The following is a 16,026-nucleotide window of genomic DNA, read 5'->3' as shown; positions in this document are numbered from 1 at the left end:
TAGAGGCGATCACTCCCTGCTGTCCTCCTGCAGCCAACACTGAGGATGGTGGTGGTGGCTGTGCAGGTGGAGGTGTCTGTGCCCTTGTTTCCAGTCTTCACTCCATGCTGACAGATTTGCAAATGTTACTGCAACTGAATTCTTTCAGTGTTGTGAGATGGATGCTAATGCAATTCCTTTTAGGGGAAAAAATTTTAGATATTTGAAAGACAAATGAGACAAGGAGAGAGGGAGAAAGAGAGAGAGAGAATCCATCCATTGGTTCACTCCCCAAGAACCCAGAGCAGTCAGGGTTGGAACAGGTCAAAGCCAGGAGCCCAGCAACTCCACCCAGGTCTCCCACATGAGTGGCAGGAACCCATGTGCTGTCATCCACTGCCTCCTATGGTGCTCATTAGCAGGAAGGTGGCTCACAAGCAGGGTGGGAACTCTAATCCAGGCACTCTGATTTGGGATGCAAGTGTCCCACATGGTGCCTTAGCCATTGTGCAAACACCTGCCCTAATTGTAATCCCTCTGACACTTGTGCAAACACAAAGAGCCAGAGAGCATAAGCAACTTGCCTGTGGTCACCAAATTTACAACAGCTGGAATCCACAGGTGCAAGCGTTGCTGGCTCAGAGCAGAGATGCTCCCCACCCTCATAGTGTACCATCCACTCTGCTGTATCTCACTCCACTTCCTGGGTTGATGGAAACAAACAAGAAGGAACCCTGTTTTCATGCCCCTCTCATGGCCAAGTGGGCCTGCCAGTTCCCTGCAGTCCTGCTCAGAGAACACATTGGGTGGTTCAGGTTGAACGACTGACCTGTTGACTGGCCAGCGGCTGACCAGCCAGGCATGTGAGGGTTGATGGGCTGATTAACCAGCTAAGTGAACAAATGAACTTCTCACTGAGAGTTTGCTCTCGGGCCTGTGTATGCCGACTTCTGAGAGCCCCTCCTTTGCCTGCAGTGGAGACGGGTATTTTGCCAACAGTCCACTGACATTCCGGCCAGTGTGGGAGAGGTATCGTCCGGACCAGTTGCTGAATTCCAGATTAGGTAAGGGCATTCCCTGATGGTACTTCTCCCTGGGGCTCCCTTCCCTCTACTCTGCACACCACGGCAGTCCTGAGGGCAGCTTGCTACCCGCTCTCCACGCCCCCTGCGCCTCGTAGGCTCTGGCCTCCTACATTTATACTTGTGGGGAGCAGATGGGACCTTCCATGCATTAGACACAGGAGGGTCTCCAGGAGGCTCTGTGCCCTTCTTTGGATGAGCCAAGTCCTGGAGCACTCAGTGGAGACTCTGATCCCATAAGTGAGAGCAGGGTATTGTGGGAGGTGGGGTTAGGAACAGGCTGTTGGGACAACACTCTGGTGTCCTGTCCTACAGCTGGAAAGAGGACCCAGAGTCCTCAAAGGAATAACCCCTAAGAGGTATTCCAGAGGTCTAATACTCATCCAGTCATCACCAACTGAGCCCCTGTTGTATGCTGAACACTGTGCTCGCAGCGAGAAACAATGAGAAATAGAAGAAAGTCAACTGCACGTGCTCTCAAAAAGCTTTTGGTCTTGGAAAAAGGCAAATTGTGGTAGCTTATCCATGACACAGCATAATGTCTGGAGACCCTAACGGGGAAAGAATTATAATTTTCAAAGTGTGAAAGAAGAAAGGGCATGTGGGCTTGGACATCAGCCATTGAATTGTGTTGCACAAATGAGGTTCTGTTTGCTTTGCGACAGAAGTTCTTGGTAACAGAAGCATGAGCTAAGTCAGAGCATGGTGCCAGCTTACAGAGGACAGCCTCCTGTCAGACCAGAGTTCTTCTCCCCAGATGCATCTCCTTGTGACTAGGGAGGTGCACCACGAGAGTGTGTGGGCATGCGTTTTGTGGGTGCCTGCATGTGTTTACCTAAGCGTGTGCATATGCATGTGTTGAGGAAGAATATCTGATGTATATCTGATCTTCTGACACCAGGCCATAAGCAGATGATCATAAACAATGATTATTCTGGAAATCTTAAATCTGAAGTTGTGGCTATAGTGCTCAGGTCTTCATTTATATGAGGTTAGAGTCAAGATGTTCTGTATGTCTCATGTCTTCTCAGGCTCTTAAGCCCCACTCACACCCATGCAGCTGGGATGGGCAGTGTGGCACTCACCAGGAGTTAGTCTCACAGTCAACACTCATCAGGCTTTCTCCTCCCAGTTACTCTGCTTCTCCAGAGGCTGGGCACAGAGTGGGTTCCTTGGCTTTGTGGCATTAGAATAGGCCGCTGCACCAACTTCTCTGCACTAGGGGAAGGGAGAGCAGGGCCCAGTATCTGACCATGTGACTGGACGGGAGCTGGTGTCCCTAACTGAGACTCGAGATGCATAAGGAGATGATTGGGGGAACTGGAAGGTGTCTGGTGGGCCAGAATCAGAGTTGGTTCTTAGGGGTGAGTCCTCACTGCCCAGTTCTTGTCCATCGGTTTTGCCCTAAAATCTCAGGTTTGAAGGCTCAGGGGCTCACATCACAGGGGCTTGGAGGAGGAATCATTGCCAGTTCCACCTTGGAGCTGTCCAGAGAGGTGAGGCGTGGCATGTGGCAGATACATCTAGAATTTGTGGTTAGCTCTAAAGCTAAAGCAGACCTGAGGCCCCAGGCTCTGGGACAATCCCTTCTTTTGCTCCCCGCAGGCCTCAGGGGACTGCAGATTTACAGGCTCCATAGGGAGCCGATACCCAACAACCGTCTCAAGTGCCAGCAGTGGCTGGAGAGCCAGCCTCAGTGGCCAAGTTGGAACTGGAACCAGATCGCCTGCCCTTGTACCTGGCAGCAGGGACGATGGGACTTACGATTCCGGCCTGTGAGCTCAGGTGACACTTTCCTGTCCCCTTCAAGCCTACCTACCAACCCTTCTGCCCATGTTTCACCTGTCCTTTCTGAGGCAACCCCAGCCTCTCTCCCAGAAACACCCCCTCTGTCCCACCCCAGGCATTCCACAGCCTGGACATGATTCAGGGTCTGGCTTTGTTGCAGACTGGTGGGACCTTGGTGGCAGCAGGAAATTGTGCCGCTTCTCTTCCTGGCAAGGAGGTGTTTGCTGCAGCTATGGGTCGTGGGGAGAGCTTCGTGAAGGCTGGAGAGTGCACAGCCCTTCGCACTTGGGTATGTGTGTCCATAAAGAGGTACCATAACCCCCTGCTCATGAACTCAAGGCTCTGCCCAGCCCAGCCCAGCCCACCTCACCATGGGGCCCCAGCAAAGCCTCATTTCTTCATTGCTCCGTGGCTCCCATCCCTGATTTTAAAATTAGGAAACTCCCAGCATTCCAACCTGCTGGCCTCTAGGGTTTGATGCTAAGGGGCTCTTGCCTCCTCTCTTCTTGATCCTATAGCCCCAGTCTGGATTCTCTCCTTCTGGGTAAGGAGAGAACCTAGTCTGGTCCAGCCCTCTGGTTCCATATTGACAGGCTGTGTGGGGCAATGTTGTAAGGCAGCCACCCACAGAAACCCTCCATGGGAATGAGCTAAAGAACCCAGGGATTAGAGGGTTAGGGGCAAAGGTCTGGGTTCTCCCACACTTGCTGTCATGTCTTTGCCATTCTCCATGATCCTTGGCCATCAGCCAGGCCCTCCCACAGTGTGCCCTAACTCACAATGACCCCCAACATGCCTGCAAGCAGCAGAGTCCCCAGACCAGCTGTCGTGGAAGCTCATTGAGCAGGGTGGGATTGTGACAACTTTGGGCAGGTGCCACAGCCATGCTCCCCTGCTCCTGTTCCCCCTCCCAACACCTCCTCCTAGAGACTTGCATCCCTCAACATGTTGCACTTCTCCACAGAGCAAGAGCTGGAGCCGCAGAACTGGTGCTGCCACTGGAATGACAAGCCCTTCTTCTGCTCTATGTACCAGCAAAGGCGGCCCCCAGTCAGCTGTGCCGGATACAGGCCCCCACGGCCTGGTGAGGCTCAGGGCTAAGGTGGAGCTTCCCAGGGCAGGATTTGCCTCTGTCCTCATGGTCACTAAGCCTGGGCCAGGAGGACCCAGTTTCCTACAAGCCACGAGAGACCTCGGGGATGATTCTGTGTGGGGCTGTGCGGCTTTGCACATGGCATTGGGAGATAGGGGGAAGATGGGAATCCCCAAGGGCAAGGAATTCTCTGCTCCCAGTCCTTCCCCAGACTCAAATCTTCCTGGGCAGATGCCCTGCCTGGGAACCTGGGCAAGCTCAGGCCCTATTCCCAGCTTGCTCATGGGATGCCACTTTTTTCTCAGGTTGGATGTTTGGGGACCCCCACATCACCACCTTGGATGGTGCCAATTACACCTTCAACGGGCTGGGGGACTTCCTGCTGCTGCGCGCCTGGGACGGGAATTCCTCCTTTGAGCTGCAGGGCCGCACTGCCCAGACTGGCTCAGTCCCGGCCACCAACTTCATCGCCTTTGCAGCTCAGTACAACTCCAGTAGCCTGGCCCCCATCACGGTGAGGGAAGGGTGCCCAGGTACCCCTGTGTTCTACCCCCATCTCCCAGCATGCCCTTCATTCAGGGACCTCCAGCTGCAAACAGACACCCATGAGGGAGAGCTCAGAAAGGAAGGCAGGAGGACAGGAGAACAGGAGGACACAGCCAGGCAGGAGAGTGGTCCCAGAGTCAATCTCAGGGCCTGGCTGCTCCATTCACCCTATATGGACTCCTAAGGCACTGCTTGGTGAAGTAGGGAGAGTAGCTCCACCACACCTCTCCCCCATGGCTGCCATGAGTTCATCCAGGAGATGTGCCCAGCATCCAGGGCACTTCACAGAGCCCTCGGCAGATGTCAGCAGGCACAACCTCACTGCCAGCCTTCCTCTGCCTCCACGGCTGAGGTGTCAGTCCAAAGAAGCTCTCTGGAGCCTCCTTCCTTGCTCTCTGCTTCCCTCTGTTGGTCAGCATGGGACTCCTCCTGTTTCCTTCCAGGTTCAGTGGTTCCTGGGGCCCAATGACACAATCCGAGTTCTACACAATAACCAGACTGTGACTTTTGAGACCCAAGATGCAGAAGGTAGGCTGGAGAGAGCCACCAGCCGGTCTCTCCTCCTTTCCCCGGTCAGAGCTCGCGGGGTGCCCTGTGCTCCAGGAGCAGTGTGGGGACACGGAGGCAACGCCATGCAGCAAAGCAGATCACCACCCCTTTGGGTTCAAAAGGCTGGGCCTGCCGCAGGAACACCGCTTCCTTCCTTCATCCAGTGCAAGGGCCCTCTGTTTTTTTTAACTTCCAGCTCCATCCCCAGGGAGAAGAAAGTGGTTTGTGGGATTGGTAGACGGGAGGGCCTCTCAGGACATTCCAGGGCTACCCTTGGTGTCTCCTCTGTGCCTCCTGAGGATGGCAGCAGTAGGGCCTGGTGGCCACAGGGTGCTGACCCGGCTGCTTCCTCACCTGCCTGCCCTTCCACAGGCCGGGAGACTTACAACAGCAGTGGGCTGCTGCTGACCCGCAATGGCACCCAGGTCTCAGCCAGCTTCGATGGCACAGTGGCCATCACAGTAATGGCCCTCTCCCAAATCCTACATGCCTCCTCCAGCCTCCCTGAGGAGTACCAGGGCCGCACAGAGGGCCTCCTAGGTAAGCAATAGGGGCTGCATGGAGTTAGGGTGGGGGAGTAGGGGGCTTCTTCAGTCACCTCTGAGGTTCACTTCCTGTCCTTCCCCTGCCGTGCTAAGGACGAGCTCTGGGCCAGCTACCTCACCCTCCTTTCCCCTCCCTTTCTTCCATCCCTCCTGTCTTCCTGCATTCCCTTCTTCCTTTCCTTCTCCTCCCTTGCCAGAGCTGGAGTGTACAGTGTGGTCCCCTCCCCTATCCCAGAGGCCTGAACCCTAAAGAGAGGCACCTGCTGTGCACGCCACTCCATGGGCTGTCAGCCTCATCTGTGTCCTGCAGGACTCTGGAACAACAACCCCAATGATGACTTCAGGATGCCCAATGGCTCCTTCCTGGCGAGCGGGAGCACCGAGGAGGAGCTATTCCATTTCGGGATGACCTGTGAGTCCAGGCTGTGGGGCATGGGAGCCAGGTGCAGTGCTCCCTCCTTTGTCCAGGCCAGGCTGAAGGCCAGAAAGAGACATGGGATGCAAACGCCCCCCTTCCATTTGTCCACTCTATGCCCTCCCACCTGGAAGTGGACCGGGCAGCAGGTGGCCCTCACACCAAGGTCCGAGATGTTCAGACCTTCTGTCCTGCCACATTGCCCTCCCTAGCCCCGAACCACAGAAAAATGAGGGTGAGGTGGGTGGGGGTAGGTGGAGACACAGCAGAAATCAGCTGGAAGTTCAACTCCTGCTTTTGCACTCCCCGGCTGTTACAGGGAAACTAAACGGGACAGACCTCCTTGGTGAGAGGGACGACCAGTTGCCCCCCTCCTTCACCCCCATCTTCTTCTCACAACTGCTGGCGAACAGCTCTGGTGATGGGGCTTTGATCTCTGGGTGCAATGGAGACAGACAATGCATGTATGATGCCTTGGCCATGCAAGATGCCAGCGCCGGACTCCATACCAGGACGCTCTTTAGAACATACCAGGAGATGAATGCCACCCAAAGTGAGTGCTAAGGCCGAGGAGGCCTTCCCAGGGGCAGGGTGTGCACATGAGCCCATGTTCCCTGTCCCCCAGTGACTCCTTGGCTCATTCCCACCTGCTTCCTCCTGCGACCTCTCTGGCTTCTCCGTGTAATTTTCATACATGTGGTGGGTGGCCTTACTCCCAGCTCCCACATTTTGCACATTCCGTTCCCTCACCTGGAATACCCTCTCCCCCAATCAGCCACAGCTCCTTCACCTGCTTTTCTCCAATGCTACCTCTCAGTGAGTCCTCTTTTACCTTTAAACTAACTCCAAGTTTCACTTAATTGAAAGATTGAGAGGCAACAGAGAAGGAGCCACAGAGACAGAGAGATATAGAGCAAGAGGTCTTCCGTGTGCTGCTTACTCCACAAATGCTTACAACAATCGGGGCTAGGCCAGGCTGAAGCTGGAGTCAGGAGGAACTCGATTTGTGTCTTCGTGTGGGTGGCAGGGGTTCCAGGTGCTTGGACCAGCACCCGCTATGTCTCAGGGCGCACATTCGGGGAATGCTCAATCAGTAGCACCTTGAATGCAGGCTCTGTGATATGGGACGCAGGCCTCATATGTGGGGTCTTTACTGCCCTCCCAGAGGACCACCCTGTGTAAAACTTCACATCCACCCACACTTCCTGTTTACCGTTCTGGCTCTGTCACATTTTGTCATTTTCACACATACAGTTTTTATTGCCTATTCTTTGCTGTGTCTTACAATGGTGCCAGGCACTTATTCAGGGCTCAGTAAATCCTTTTGAAATCACTGACCGGCTGAATGGATGAAGGAATAATGAGATGCAAATAGCAGGAGCTCCCTTAATCAGAGGCCCTTGATTGGTTCTACCTGCTCACTCTTTTCAGGTAGAAGCAAGGTCCATTTGGATAGTAGCCCTTTCCCCAAAGGTAGAGCTTTGTGATGGTCTGCCAGTTTCTGTTCTCTGTGTCAGTTCATGCCACATCCACCTAGCACGCCTGTTCGGAAGAGAACTAGGAAGGAGCCCTGTAAGAACAGGAGGTAGAGAGAGGCTCAGATTTTGGCTGGGGGAACAGCACAGTCCCACTCTGCAGGTCTGAGAGCAGGTGCACGGGGTACTTCCTGCTTCCAAAGGCGGGGCGGGGGGTGGGGAACACAAGTTGTGGTTGACGGAGAGAGAGGAGGTTGAAAAGGCAGCAGTGTGGCCAGCCCTCTTTGCCTTTCAGATCAGTTCCCACCCTCCATCAAGAGTAATCACACGATTGAAGCCTACAAGGGAAAGACCACGTGGATTCAGTACACCAGTGACTCAGAGAATGTCACCTTCTCTCTCAGAAGCAACTGCACCGACTTCCAGCTCTTTGGTCAGAACCTATGGCAGCTGGGGGCGGGGTAGGGTGAGTGGGTGAGTATTGGTAGAGATTGAGGCCAGAGTCAAGTTTTAGGTGATTTTGTTTCTCTACACCCTGCACAACTTCCTGGCACTTGTTCGCTTGCCTACCCAGGATCCTCATTTCTAGCAATGACCTTCTGTCTTTCATAGAGGCGTCCCCCAGTGGATGAGGGAATGCACCTGATGAGCTAAGCAAGGTGGGGGTGTGGGATGCCAGGATAGCTCTGCTCCCTCCCCCACCCCAGCAGAGGCGTTTCGCTCATCTCCTTCCATCCCATCCCACCCCACCCCTGGGCAGAGAATGGGACACTGCAGTGGACACCCAAGACGCTGGAACCTTTCACTCTGGAGATCCTAGCACGAAGCTCCTCCACAGGCCTGTCATCTTCCCTCCAGCCTAAGACCGTGGTTTGCGTGTGCAGTGCAGAGAGCCAGTGTCTGTACAACCAGACCACTTGGGTGGGCAATTCCTCCCTGCAGGTAAGACTGAGCGCATGGGGGGTGGGGTGTAGACATCCGAGGCATGCTGTAGTTCACCCCAGTGAGCCACCTGCTGGGAGGTGAGGGAGCAAGTAGCATTCTCAGGCTGTGAAATCACGTGGCAGGAAACAGAACATTCTTCTTTGTTTCATTCAATTGAACTTTTACATCCCACCTCCCATTCTGCCAGGCTGGCAGTAGCTAACTGTTCCAGCCCTTCTCACAGCTCTCCAGGACTTCCCCAGTTGCCACACATGGAGTGAACTCAGTGAAGAGCATGAGCTGGGGGGTGGGAAGGTGTCTGTGCGGTTCCTGGGCGTGAGTCTGCTCAAGTTCCCATCACAGCTCCAACCACCATCAGCCCTGGGAGACTCCAGGCTGCTCCTGGTCTCAGCTCAGCCCCAGCAGTGGCTTGTGCTGCTGACAGCCAGAGCGTGTGTAACCTTTTCTCTTTGGGCTTCATCATCACAGTGTTGGAAAGAGGCATGGGTCCCTCTGTCCTGCGGTCCTAGGACTCCTTTGCGTTCCTCCTTGCTTTCTCTGTCTCCAGTTCAGAAAAATGCCTTCAGCATTCAGGTTTCTGACTAAAATACTTGGTCTACATCTTGCCTCCTCTGCACTTTTCTCTCCCTCTCTGCCTCCTACAGTTTTTCCCTTTCCCCTTCTTACCTTCTCTTCCTGTCTTACTCTAGGAAGGACTTTGGGCAAGCAGATACCACAAAAGAGGGAAGAAGCTGAACCCCAGTGCAGGGACAGGCAGGGGTCAGGATAGAGCACATGCCAGGGAAGAACAGAAAATGACCTGCCAGCTTCCAGGTCTGACAAGGTGATGCCAAACAGATGCTGGCAGAACTAAGACAGAGACTCAGGGTCCATGGGTTCTCCAACCAGAGACATTGATACAGAAACACCCGGGAGCCCCTAATGGTTCACCTCTGGGCTGCCCAGTGATTGGCACCTCATCGTCCCAGGTGGCTGACTGCAGGTGTGATGGAGACACCTTTGGCACCTCCTGTGAACGCACTGGGGATCCCTGCATGGAGCCATGTTTCCCCGGTGTGAGCTGCATTTCTGGAAAGGGCTGCGAGGCCTGTCCTGTGAACATGACTGGGGACGGGCGGCACTGCGCAGGTGAGCTGGAAACAGGGTTCCCAGCGGGAGCAGGTGCTGGCACCGTGGACAGCCAAAGGCAAACCTGTTCTCCCCCTTTTCCAAAAAGTGGGGAGATGGGGAGAGGCTGCCCAGCATGGGGGAGGGGACAGGACAGTGCAGCCCCAAGGCATTAATGGGAAAAACCTCAGGGCAAGAGGTTGATGAGTGTTGGAAGTGGCCAGGGGACCAAGTGACAAGCTGGGGCCCTTGAGCTCCTGGGGGCCTTCCAAGACAAAAGGGCCAGGGTCCCTCTGCTCCTGCCAGGTATGGCCTTAGAGCTCCAAGAAGCCCTGGCAGCAGAGACACCTCCTTTTCCCCTTCTAGCTCTCCCCTGGCCCTTTAGCCTCTCCACTATGACCCACTACAGTCCCAGAGACAGGGCAGCTGTCACATATAAAATCAGGAGAATGCTTTTGCCTTTTGGACAGGGCCACAGCGGGTCAAGGTACCGCCTGGCAGAGACAGAAAGGAGAGGGGAAGGAGGAGGGACTGGAGGATCGAAAGAGGGGAGCAAATCAGTGTGGACACTTTTCCACTCCCTCTGCAGATGGGAATGGGCAGCTTCCCTCCCCCCGAAGAGGGAAAGGGTTGCCTGGCAGGGAAATGCCTGGAATAGGTGAGAGGGTAGTTTAGGATTCAGAGTGGCCCACCAGCAGAATAGAGACTGAGGAGGCACTAGGAGAAGGGTCCCAAGCCCATCTCAGGAGCAGCTTGCCCCGCTGGCTACAGTGTGGGTATGGTGCTGCTAACCACACTGCCCCCTCTGCAGCCCTGGAGAACTCTGACCTCTGCCAGAACCACTCCTGCCCTGTAAACTACTGCCACAACCAGGGCCACTGCCATATCACCCTGAGCTGCCAGCCAGCCTGCACCTGTCCCCCAGCCTTCACCGACTCCCGCTGCTTCCTGGCTGGGAACAGTTTTACTCCAAGTACCCTTCAAGGTATGACATAGCCATCCCCGCCTCCATGCTGCTCTCACCTTTGGGGGAGACTCCGGGATCCAGGACTAAAGCTGCTCCAAACCCATGTGGGCAGAACCCCACACTTCATCCAGGTGGGGGTAATTCACAGGCTGGAGGGATGGGGCAGGGCAATTGTCACAGCATGAACCACAGGCCTGAGCAGTTGGCTGAGGTATAACTGAAGTAGGGGCCTCATGGCTCAGTGCAAATAGAATCACAGAAGCCCTAACCATTATGGGATGAGCACCAGGGTAAGACCCTGCAAGCCCTCCAGTGGCCAGTCTCACTGTGGAAGGGAGCAGGTGCATGGGCTGGCAGGTAAGGCTAGGTGAACCATGAAGGATGATGGTTTTACTTCTCCTGTCCGCAGAGCTCCCCTTAAGAGTCATCCAGCTTTCACTCATGGAAGACGAAAATGCCTCCATCTCAGAGGTCAACGCCTCGGTCAGTGCAGCACTCGCTGGGCTCTGGATGGAGACAGATCTGGGCAGGTTCCAATGAGGGCTGGGCCATCACTCGTATGTCCCACATGGCCAGAGGTGCCTGGAAAGTTAGGAAGCCAGGAAGGCCAAGGCCCCCATCCTCTCCCTCTGAGCATCTTCAACCCTAGACCTCAACCTCTGGAGTGTGAAATGGAAGAAACAACCTTCCCAGAAGAAATGGGCTCCCTCATCTTACCCCCATGTAACTTGTCCATCCCGCAGTCAGATACAGTTTCTGAGCAGTTGAGGCTCTATAATGCTGTACACAGCAGTATCCAAATTCCTGCCTTACCACCTATGAGAACAGGTATATTTGACAAAGTACTTAGCAGCTCATTGGTTTAAAAAAAAAATAGACACAGGTATTGTTATTATCCCTGTGAAGGTTTAAATGATAACATCCATAAAAGCCCTAAGCACGCACCTGAAATACAGCCTGTGCCCCAAAGCTGTTCTCACGTGATCACTGCTGTCACTCCAGCACTCTGCATGCCCCATAGTAGAATCTGCTGGCATCTGTCTACAGAACAAGACTCTGAGCTCTGCCAGTACAGTCCTGTCCTGACTAACTGCTGGCAAGCACACCATTCCCAACACTGTTCTCAACACTTGTCCGTCCTCTTGGTCCATCAACATGAACCTTCCTCTTAGGGAGGGATCAGAGGCCAGGCAGGGGCTGTAACACGAGGCAGAGGAGTGGGGGATACTACAGTCTTCACTTACTCACAGATATTAACCAAGGACCAGAACCTGTCAGTGAGCTACATTGGGGTGCCAGGGTGTAGAGGGCATGTGAGCAATGTTCTGGAGGAATCTGGAGCCCAAAACTCAAAGGCAAAGACAGACAGGAATGGACACATGAATTGAAGTGGGAGAGGCTCCTCTTGTGGGTGGGAGCTCACTACCCTTCCACCCTCCCATCATCCCTCATGGTCCCCTGCAGGTGGCGTACAGACTAGGGATGCTGGAGGTACGGGCCTTCCTCTGGAACAGCCTTGTGGAACCAGTGTAAGCTAGACTGCCCCCCACCTGTCCCACTGCCAGGGCCCTTCTCCCCCACACGCCCTCAGCCCCCTGGCTATCCTCTCACCCACAGCTCTGGCCCAGGAGTTGGCTCAGGCAGCCGGGTTCAGCACTGGAAGGTCATCTCACAGTTCCAGTACCACGTGCGGGGACCGGTCATCGACTTCCTCAACCACCAGCTGCAGGATGCTGTGGTGCAGGCCTTCCTCCCCCAGCTCCAGAGGGGGCGGTGGAAGCGGAACACGGGGCCCAGGAATAACGTGGTCTTCTACCCCATTTCAAGGGGAGACGTGCAAGATATCACAGCATGTGAGTCCCCCTCAACTGTAGTTTACTGTAGTGGGGGACATTGGAGCAGAGGAAGAGGCATATGAATCCGGTTGCAGATCTCACAGTGAGGTCAGCATTATCACTCCTTTCCCTTCTTTTAAAATAAGTAAACTTGAGCCAGGACTATGGTTCAATTGGCTAATTCTCCTCCGGTAAGTAGCAGTACCTTATATGGGCATTAGTGTCCTGGCTGCTCTAATTCCCACCCAGCTTCTTGCTTGTGGCCTGGGAGAGTCTTGGGACCCTGTGCCCATGTGGAAGACTTGGAGGAGGCTCCTGGCTCCTGGATTCAACTCAGCTCTTGCCTGTGCAGTCATTTGGGGTGTGAACCAGCAAATGGAAGGCTCCTCTATCTCTGCTTTTCTCTGTAAATCTACCTTTCCGATAAAATAAATAAACAAATAAGCTAAGGCTGGGAGGGGGCAGACATTTCTCCTAGACCACACTCATTAGAAGTAGTAGTTTGAATTTCAATACCACTCTGGCCAGCTTCAATACATGATATTCACCTGTACATTTTCTATCCCATCAGAACTGGTCTAGCTTGGGTAAGAGTGTCCCAGTAACTTGCCTAACTCCCATTGTACCTTATGTCTCAAGTTAACACCTGGAGTGGAGCTCTTGATGGAAAAGGTATTGAGTTAGCGTTAATCAATGACTCTCCACGTCAACCTGTGCTCTACCCTTGACAGTGAACGTGAGCACACTGGAGACCTACCTCCGATGCAGCGGCTACCAGGGCTATCGCCTTGCCTACACACCCCAGAGCGGCTTCACCTGTGTGTCCCCGTGCACTGAGGGCTACTGTGATCATGGAGGCCGATGCCAGCACCTGCCGGATGGGCCCCGCTGCAGGTAGCCTCTGGCTGCCCCGAGAGCGGGGAGGGGAATAGAAGATGGGGCTGGGGAAATCCAAGCCAAGCAAGACGGGAAGGGAAGGATATGGGAATGCGAGGAGGACTCCTGGATATGGGACTCCTGACTAAGTGGAGGGAACTGGGCTCAGAGAAGGAGGGACCATGGAAGAGAAAGGTGAGTGTCTGCTGGATTAACCCAGAAACCCAAGAGCCTTAAGGAGCTGTTAGGACCACTCAGAACTTGAGGACCCTGCCGCTTTTGCAGATGCCAGTAAGTTACCAGCAGGCTCTGATTTCCAAATCACTATAGCACCCGGCTTGGCTTCTGCAAAAATGTACATGGAGGAAGGCAATCCCCAATGCAGAGCCATTGCTGGCTGCTCCGCCATGAGAGAACTCAGTAGAGGAAGCCCCCTGGAGTCCGTGAACCATCCCAGGGGCTCTGGTAGGGAGTCTCAACACCACCTCAGCTTCCCGCCACCCTTTGTGTGCGCCCTGCGCCCACAACTGCACTTGCAGGGCCCGGACGGAGGGGAAATGGGAGGAGCCTGAGCAGAGCCCAGCCTAGGGAGGGTTGGGACAAAGTCAGGGCCCAGGCAGCGCCTGCCCACCCGAAGCCTGTCCAGACTGCATCGCTGTGGTTCCCGGAGGGAATTGACGCCAAGTGCACAGGCGCACGGGCGTTTGAAAAGCCTGCACCTGCAGTGCGATCTGGAGGAGGACCAGGGAGACCGTGTCCCTGTCTCATTGCTCCTGACCGTACGCTTTTTCTCTCGCCCTCCTGTGTTCCCAGCTGTGTGCCCTTCTCCATCTACTCGCCCTGGGGTGAGCGCTGTGAGCACCTGAGCATCCGACTAGGCGCTTTCTTCGGGATCCTGTTTGGGGCCCTGGGCGCGGTCCTGCTGCTGGCAGCCGGGACGTTTGTGGTCGTGCGCTTCTGTGCCTGCCCGAGGGTTAAGTCCTCCTACCCTCTGGGCATACTAAGTTGAAGTCTCCTGCCTCCTATGGATACCTCAGACCCACTCCGGCCCTCGCCTCGCACTTTCGGAGCCCTGGCTCCGGGGACATCCGGAGACGGAGAAATGACAGATGCTGATTCAGGATCCTCTGAGGAGAATGGACCTTGCCCAGAGTCCGCAGCGCTAGGAAGAGGTGGATGCGAGCTGATGCCAGCTCCCGCAGACATCCTCCGAGCACAGCACCATGGCCCGCGCAGGGCTGGCAGCTCTAAGTGAACCAACACGCTTTTGCACACAAAACACCCTTGTTTACCTTTGATTAAAGTCTGTTTAGAAAAAGTCTCTGGCGTGTGTGTGTGTGTGTGTGTGTGTGTGTGTGTGAGCAACATGGACTCCATTCCTGATTTTCTGGTAAATGCTGGGGTAGATGTGGAGCACGGAGATCCCGTCCTATAGCTGAGTTACTGTTGAGAAGTCCAGCGACTGCGACCTGCCCCGAGCCCGGGCTTCTGTTACATGTCCTGGTTTGTTTGCCGAGGCTTGCTCCTGCATGAGACAGGAAGTAAAAGCCATGTAGGAATGAGAGCAGAATTTATTGAGAGATATGCCAGAATTGTGGCACAGCATGTTAAGCCATTGCCCATGATGTAGGGACCCCATATGAACCCTGGTTGAAACCCCAGCTGCACTACTTCTCATCCAGCTTCCTACTAATGTGCCTGGAAAAGCCATAGATGATAGATAGCTCAGTTACTTGGGTACCTGCCCCCCATCAGGCTCCTGGCTTCAACCTGGCCTACACTGGACCCTTGCAACCCTTGCAACCTGGTCTACACTGGACCCTTACACTGGACCATTTTGGGGAGTGACCAGCAGATAGATTTATCTTAACCAGTCCCATCCATACCACCATCACTCTGGGGATAGCCAGGGTTTCCCAGGCCCTGGCTACCACACCAAGCTTCAATTTCTCTCTCTCTCTCCTTTCATACGCACACACATACATACATGCACACACATGTGATCCTAAGGCTGGAATGGAGGTTGCGTGATACAAACCACACGCTCAGGCTCACTGTGATGGGTAAGTAATGGCAACAGAAATACACAGACAAGCATCTTTAATCAGAACAGAGACTCTACTATCCACTTTACATAGAGAACAATGTCTCCCAGCCAGCCCCAGACACTGCCTAATGGACAAGCCTAGGACCTCACCTTGGTAGGTCCCAAGACTGCACTTAAAGGCATAGTCAGGGGCCGGTGTTATGGAATAGTGGGTGAAGCGGCTGCCTTTGGTGCCGGCATCCCACATGGGTGTGTATTCCAGTCCCTGCTGCTCTTAGCTTCCCATGTGGGTCCCTGCTTTTCTCTCCCTCTAATGCCTTTGTTTTTAGCAGTTGGGTGATGCCAATGAACAAATTAGCAAGGTTCCTTCTGCTTTTACTGTCTGGAGGAAAAAAAAAAACTGTGGAGAATTAGTATTTCTCCCTTACCTATTTGATGAAATTCATCAGGATTGTGTTCTTAACTCTTGATAAATGCTGTGGCTACAGTTTTGCTTTTTTAAATATTTAATTGAAGATTTATTCATCTGAAAGGTAGAGATATAGAAAGGGAAGAGAGAGAAAGAAAGATCCATTGGTTCCCTCCCTATATGGCTGAAACCTGGAGTTTTTTCTAGGTCTCCCTTGAGAGTGCAGAGGCCCACACACTTGGGCCGTCCTCTGCTCCCTCCCCAGGGCATCAGCAGAGCACTGGATCAGAAGCAGAGCAGCTGAGACATTCAAACCCTCCCTCCGACTTGGTGTCACAGCCTCCTAAGCAGCAGCCCACCCTTCTGCA

At 54.2% G+C, this 16,026-nt stretch overlaps 1 protein-coding gene across 1 annotated transcript in view; it reads left to right on the top strand.

Moving 5' to 3' along the window:
• The window catches only part of LOC121171083 (mucin-4-like), a 29,200-nt gene extending 14,700 nt beyond the window's left edge, over positions 1-14,500 (top strand). The window contains exons 14-31 of the mRNA XM_041002567.1: positions 955-1,043; positions 2,667-2,846; positions 3,010-3,138; positions 3,814-3,933; positions 4,248-4,456; positions 4,932-5,016; positions 5,410-5,577; positions 5,893-5,994; positions 6,317-6,550; positions 7,768-7,905; positions 8,233-8,414; positions 9,386-9,545; positions 10,336-10,509; positions 10,901-10,974; positions 11,956-12,020; positions 12,109-12,344; positions 13,058-13,220; positions 14,016-14,500. Of these exons, the coding sequence (XP_040858501.1) occupies positions 955-1,043; positions 2,667-2,846; positions 3,010-3,138; positions 3,814-3,933; positions 4,248-4,456; positions 4,932-5,016; positions 5,410-5,577; positions 5,893-5,994; positions 6,317-6,550; positions 7,768-7,905; positions 8,233-8,414; positions 9,386-9,545; positions 10,336-10,509; positions 10,901-10,974; positions 11,956-12,020; positions 12,109-12,344; positions 13,058-13,220; positions 14,016-14,211 (2,704 nt within the window). The 3' untranslated portion in view covers positions 14,212-14,500. The remainder of the gene's footprint in view (positions 1-954; positions 1,044-2,666; positions 2,847-3,009; positions 3,139-3,813; positions 3,934-4,247; positions 4,457-4,931; positions 5,017-5,409; positions 5,578-5,892; positions 5,995-6,316; positions 6,551-7,767; positions 7,906-8,232; positions 8,415-9,385; positions 9,546-10,335; positions 10,510-10,900; positions 10,975-11,955; positions 12,021-12,108; positions 12,345-13,057; positions 13,221-14,015) is intronic.
• The last annotated feature ends 1,526 nt before the right edge of the window (positions 14,501-16,026 follow it).

This window comes from Ochotona curzoniae, unplaced genomic scaffold (genome assembly GCF_017591425.1).
Source record: "Ochotona curzoniae isolate NIBS_2020 unplaced genomic scaffold, NIBS_Ocur_1.0 scaffold_2587, whole genome shotgun sequence".
Lineage (NCBI taxonomy): Eukaryota > Metazoa > Chordata > Mammalia > Lagomorpha > Ochotonidae > Ochotona > Ochotona curzoniae.
This window is presented reverse-complemented; position numbering and strand designations above follow the sequence as displayed.